This window comes from Spinacia oleracea, chromosome 6 (genome assembly GCF_020520425.1).
Source record: "Spinacia oleracea cultivar Varoflay chromosome 6, BTI_SOV_V1, whole genome shotgun sequence".
NCBI lineage: Eukaryota > Viridiplantae > Streptophyta > Magnoliopsida > Caryophyllales > Amaranthaceae > Spinacia > Spinacia oleracea.
Window position 1 is genome coordinate 144,342,537 of NC_079492.1, and position 6,883 is coordinate 144,349,419.

The 6,883-nt window shown below is 35.3% G+C and overlaps 1 protein-coding gene across 1 annotated transcript; it reads left to right on the plus strand.

The window, feature by feature from the left end:
• The first annotated feature begins 2,395 nt into the window (after nt 1–2,395).
• LOC110786391 (SUN domain-containing protein 5) lies at nt 2,396–6,133 on the plus strand. The gene is made up of 4 exons (XM_021990939.2): nt 2,396–2,849; nt 3,420–4,732; nt 4,834–4,919; nt 5,493–6,133. Exons 1-4 carry the CDS (start codon nt 2,624–2,626, stop codon nt 5,722–5,724), a joined length of 1,857 nt encoding a protein of 618 aa, XP_021846631.2. The 5' UTR covers nt 2,396–2,623; the 3' UTR covers nt 5,725–6,133.
• Nucleotides 6,134–6,883: the final 750 nt, after the last annotated feature.

The following is a 6,883-nucleotide window of genomic DNA, read 5'->3' on the forward strand; positions in this document are numbered from 1 at the left end:
GCTTAACTAATTGGATTCATTGCTTAACTAATTGGTTCGGTTGCTTAACTAATTGGTTTTGTTGTTTAACTAATTAGTTCCAACGTTTAGCTAATTAGATTCATTGCTTAACTAATTGGTTCAGTTGCTTAACTAATCGTTTTTATTGTTTAACTAATTGGCTCGATTGCTTAACTAATCGGTTTTATTGTTTAACTAATTAGTTCCAATAATGCTTAACTAATCGGATTAATTGATTAAGTAATTAGTTTGGTTGCATAACTAATTGGTTCAATTGCTTAACTAATTGGTTTGGTTGCATAACTAATTGGTTCAATTGCTTAACTAATTAATTTTAATGCTTAACTAATTGGATTCATTGCTTAACTAATTGGTTCGGTTGCTTAACTAATTGGTTTTATTGTTTAACTAATTAATTCCAATGTTTAACTAATTGGATTCATTGCTTAACTAATTGGTTCATTTGCTTAACTAATTGGTTTTATTGTTTAACTAATTAATTTCAATGCTTAACTAATTTAATTGGATTCATTGCTTAATAATTGGTTCGGTTGCTTAACTATTTGGTTTTGTTGTTTAACTAATTAGTTTCAATGCTCAACTAATTGGATTCGTTGCTTAACTAATTGGTTCGGTTGCTTAATTAATTGGTTTTGTTGTTTAACTAATTAGTTCCAATAATGCTTAACTAATTGGATTAATTGCTTAACTAATTGGTTCAATTGCACAACTAATTGGTTGAATTGCTTAACTAATTGGTTCCATTACATAACTAATTGGTTTCATTGCTTAACTAATTGAACTGCAAAATTAACAAATACTTTCTTTATATCTGTAAACTTATTGTTTTCATTGCTTAACTAATTAGTTTCAGTGATCAACTAATTGGTTCCATTGCATAACTAATTGGTTCCAGTGCTTAACTAATTTGTTACATTGCTTAACTAATTAGTTTTAGTACTTAACTAATTGGTTCTATTGCCTTAACTAATTGGTTCTATTGATTAACTAATTATTTCATTGCTAATACTTTTTTTATATTTGCAAACTCGAAAAATGTTAAATAAAACTCTTAAAATCATAATAATACGCGGAAATATTAACTAAAACTTATAAAATCTTAACTACACCTTATACATTATTAACTACAACTTCTGAAAATCATAACTAAAATTCACAAAATCTTAACTAAAACTATAAAATACGTAACTAAAACTAAAAACACGTAACTTTTAACTATAACAAATTGAACCTTAACTAAAATGATTCTTTTCTTAACTAAACCAAATTTAGCTTTAACCAAAAAGAACTTATAATTAACTACAACAAAACCAGTCTTAACTAAAACCACATTATTCTTAACTAAATATAACAAAAGTGTAACTAAAACAAAAATGACTCTTAACGAAAAAATGTAACTAAACCATAAACGAATAATTCTTAACTAGAATAATTTAATCATTATTAATGCACATTAAATAAATCAACAATTAGACTTCAAAGAGTACAAACAATCAAATAATTTTTTTACAAGGATTGAAATTAATGACGTAATTACAACATAAAGCAACAAGGTAACACATCAACATCAACATCAACAAGGTTTTTCCTCCAGTGGACAACAACTACACAGCAACATCACCGAGGAGATCAACCTTGGGGCTTTTCCTCCAGTGGACAACAACTACACAGCAACATCACCGAGGGGATCTCCTCGCACTGCACTCGACTACTCTGTCACCAATACTCGACTACTCTGTCACCAATACTCGACTACTCCGTCACCAAAACTCGTCACCACCGCGTCCAAATACAGCGAAAATCCTATTATCACCATCGCCGCCTCGTCCGACCATTCCGGACCAGCAGAAATCCACCACCCTCCCTCGCAGAGTCGCAGCACCCATCCACATCCTCATCGATGTTGTAGGTTGTTACAAATTCATCAAAATTAGGGTTTTGAAAATCAAAATTGGGGAAATTGAGGATTTTCAGAGAGGGAAAAGAGAGAGTGCCGGAGGATGCGGATGGAGATATTGTCGGCGACGCCATGGGAGGAAGGAGAGAGAAAGTTGTGTTTTGAGGAATTGAGATTGAGGTCAGGGAAACGGAGATTCTGAGGGGAGAGAAAGAACGAGAGAGTGGTGAGGAGAGAGAAACGAAAAATAAATGTTTTTTCGAAATAATTGTTGAGGTATTGTTGACGTCAGCAAATATGTGACAGCTACGATGGTCTGACGCGTCAGACCATCGTTTTTAAGTATTTGTAATTTTCTTATTGACCCTTGGCGAGTTGGCGGTTGGACCCACGTTGTAGGTAGCACAACTTCAAACGCGTGCCACAACCTACAAAAGTAGAATACATATGCTTCCCGAATTTCCAATTTCATAAAGGGAACTCCTACAAAATTTAATTAAAGGTAATTAATTAATTATAGGCCACTGAATTTCCAATTACCTCGGCTGAAAAGCGCACCGTCGAATTTCCGACGAAACTGGAAGTATAAAACTCTCATCTTCTCTTTCTCTTCCCAAACTTTCGCTATCCAACAAACTGACTGCTAATTTTCAATACTAAAAATTTGAACATTGAACTTTCTTTTTCTGTTTGTACGGATGAGAAATGAAGAAGGCTCAAAACGTTGGATTAAATGCCAAAAAATGTAGCATTATTAACAATAAAAAACCCCAAGATCCTGCCAACAACAACGACAAGATCAACAATGGCGAAAATACCAACAGGAACAGCAGCAACAACAACAACAGCTTCTATGAACTGTGTGTTTCCTTGATTTGGTGCTTCGTTTTCTTGTTTTATTGTGAAGTTTGTCTCAGCGATGGACATGGAGGTACTTTCCTCTATTTATTCATCTTTTGATTTTCTGGGTTTGTGTTATTTTGTTTTATTTTTGTTACCAATTTTGTAATTTGGAGTTTTCTGCAACAATGTTGGACCTTTGATAGTCTGGAGTCCATTTTAGGTTTTTGCTTGATAAAATACCTCTTACTTATGGTTGGTTTTTGTGGTAATTTAATGTTAGCTTTTGATTATGGTATGTTTTTTTGTTATTTAATAACGTATTATGAATTGAATCTGCTTGTAATTTTAGAAATTATGATACTTTTGTAGAAACTTTTGTTGCAGATGGTATTATGATCATTTTTGTGCATTAGGGATTAGTTAAGCTCAGACAATCCATTAATGCGTCTGTATTAAGCTGATATTTGCCAATACAATATATTTACACAACCAAAGGATTTAACCAGAATCTGCACTTATGATATTTTAGATGAATTGTTGTTTTGTTGTTGCTGTTCTAATGTGTGGCGTAAATTCGATTCAAATCAGTAGTCAATTGCTGCCTGTTTAATCCCAATTGAGTTAAAAACACTGACATAATTTAAATGATGGTTTCCAGAGACTCATCACTACTCTAATTATAAAAGCATGTCCTCTGAGGCTAAGCTTGTTGGCAATGGAAATTCCGGTTTCCATAACATCAGTGTTGGCAACTCCACAGACAGCCTGTTGTTAGAGGTTAATATATCAATAAACGTTAACATTTCTGCCATTCAAGGGCTAGGTTCTTCAAACTCTAATTTCTCGCTTCCTAGGCATCAAGGGTTGGAAGAACTGGTTTTTAACATATTAAGTTTAGGATACAACAACTTAGTTTGTGAAATTCCTTGTCGGATTCCTCAAAGAATGAACAAATTAGAGGACCACCAACATGGAAGGGGTCTAGATTCCACTTATTTGAAGCTCGATGAGTCCCGAAGTACAACAATATCAGGAAACGGGGTGGTCGAACAAGTAAATATTACCCATCGACTTGAACCTGATGGAACGGCTTACAATTTCGCCTCTGCGGCTAAAGGTGCAAAAGTTGTTGCTCATAATAAGGAGGCAAAAGGAGCAAATAACATTTTGGGGAAGGATCATGATAAGTATCTTAGAAACCCTTGTTCTGTATCAGATAAGTTTGTGGTAGTTGAACTTGCGGAAGAAACTTTGGTTGACTCTGTAAAGATAGCAAACTTTGAGCACTACTCCTCAAACTTCAAGGAGTTTGAGTTGCAGGGAAGTTTGAGTTACCCTACTGATGCATGGTCCTTTATGGGGAAATTTGTTGCTGCCAATGTTAAGCATGCTCAGACCTTTGTTCTGCCCGAACCCAAATGGGTAACTTATTTGAACCTAAGTTTGGTTAGTCACTATGGATCAGAACATTATTGTACATTGAGTGTTTTGGAAGTTTACGGTGTTGATGCTATTGAGAGGATGCTTGAAGATCTAATGGTTACCTCTAGCAGATCTACTACTAATGAACAACCATCAAAGATTAATTCAACAGAAGTTTCATCAGTAAAACCTCAAGATGTTACAGGAAATGGGAAAAATGGTAATGAAGTTGTTAATGGAAATGATTCTTCTGTTAAAGGAATAGGAATGAATGACGAGCAAAAGACCGGCTCCTCAGGGAAGGTTCCTGAACCAGTGGTGGGAAAGCCAAATAGCAGAATTCCGGGAGATTCTGTTCTGAAGATCTTGATGCAGAAGGTGAGGTCAGTGGAGGTGAACCTATCTGTTTTGGATGAATATCTCCAGGAACTACATAAAAAACAAGGTGATATTGTTCCTGAAATCCACAAAGAAATATCAAAAGTTACTTCGCTCCTGGACAGTGAAAGAAAAGAAATCAATGAACTAATTCAGTGGAAGGAAGAAACGGTATTGTCTAACTTATACTTCGTAATATCTGAAGATACTCTTAAGTTTTCTCCATATTCCTTATTATCTAAAATTTGAAAAAAAATAATCCTATTTCACAGGATAAGCAAATCGAAGATATCGAGTTATGGAAGGCTGTCTTCTCAACGCAAGTTGATGAGTTGGTCAGTGAAAATAGGATCCTCAGGTCTGTTGTCTTTTCTGATTGTAAACTTTCTTGTGTAGCTGCAGTCTGCTAGCTATTGGTTTTGTTTATGCCATAAGATTGCATAACTTTCCCAACTTTTTCATTAAGAGTTACTATCCTGGGAGGGGATTGGACATTTGTTACGAGTTATTTTCACACAAACTGAAAACCCGTCCTGGTCTTCACTTCAAATACTTGTGGCCTCGAACAAAATATGGTTTATGCACCCGAGTCCACAATGCTCACTGTGCACCCTGTTTTTAAATGAACATATAGTTCAATACAAAGAACATATTGTTCGTACCCAAAGAACATATAGTAAATGAACATATAGGTCAAATCCAAAGAACATATAGTTCAAATATTCCACTTGTATATGCACATTGAAAGCATTCTCCAGGTTCATTAGACACTCAATGAGTGTTCATCAGGGTGCACGGTAGGGTACACAATGAGCACCGTGCACCCGGATGTATAATCAAAATTGCGGGCCTGATATATTTATGATCAAAATTTTCTATTTTCTTTGTTCCATTTTCGGAGTATCATCTAACACAAACCTTTTCACTGCAGATCTCTTGTCGAAAATATAGAGAATGACCAGAAAAGTCTACATAACAAGGAGCTTTCTGTTTTATTAGTGAGCTTCTTCTTCTTGTGCATAGCATTCCTGAAGTTGGTCTCCAAGCGGGTTTTGCTCTCTTTTGGAGCTTCTCAAGGCAATAATAATGTCTCTAGAACAAATAGAGGCTGGTTGTTAATACTCCTAAGCAGTGGCATCACGATGTTAATAACTTTGATCTAGTGAACCGCCTCTATTTACCCTCGCTGAAGACAATACATTGTAGCTAAGGATCGAGGCGAGTTAGTTGTTGTGAGAAAGCTATACAGTCAAGTCATACTGCTTCCTGCCCTTTTTAGTCGGGGCAGAGATGTATTAGGTAGAACCAGCATAAAACTTATGTAGGAGTAATTCATGTGGATTACATATGGTTCTTGTAACAATAAACCATCCATATTCCATTTCATCATCTCCACTTGATAGTTGGTAGGTTAAGACATGGTTGTTACAGGCTGCGAAAATAGGATTAGGTAGACTGCCATTATATTTGTAGTATTTAGCTAAAATTAGGGTTCAGTTATACACTTTTGGTTGGAACGAGAATATTTTTTCTTCTTATACATTAATACAAGTGCTATCATGCAATAGTAAATCCATTTTTTTTTGTATTTGTTTCTCTGTTGAACATTGATTATCACAGGAAAATCACTGGAAGCTGTAACTTTGATTTGCATTGTCAGAATGGTTGCAAGCACTGAATATATCAATGTTGTGGATCTTGTGGTATTATGCACTATTTTATAGGTTCTGCGGACTGATGACTGCTAAGCCAGGGTAGGAGTTGGAGCGCCACATTACAGAGAATGCGTGGAAAGAAAACTCTAAATTAAGCTTCCAATCCATCCTACAGCAGGAGCTGCCAGCATTTTCATGAGAAAAGGCGCGCCTCAGCATTTTTCTGCATCAATTTTCACTTCCTATTCTTTGATACTGAAGTCTTTTGATAACGATAGTCCATCTCTGTATACCAAAAGTTCTACTTCTGTCCAGGTTCTGGTATTCTATTTAGCAGAAAAACCAGTTGTCATCCTCATGAATGAAATGAAGAAGGTACTCTCATTTGTTGTGTCGTAGACTTGTAGCGCGCCAAAGATGCTCTTGTTCCTGCTCTCCTGCTGCTTATAGCTTGATACCTGCAAGTGTTTTTATTTATTTATTTTGTTTCTGCAGCGTTTTTGCTGAAGGCTTGGGGTGGTCTCCTTTTTAGTGCTTTTGATGGTCTTTCTTCTAGTAAAACTAAAAATTTTACGAAGCATTTGATAAAAATTAGTTTAGTTTATGAATAAATTGTCAATATGTCTTCTATGAGACGTCATACGTGTAAGACCGATGATGTTAGCAT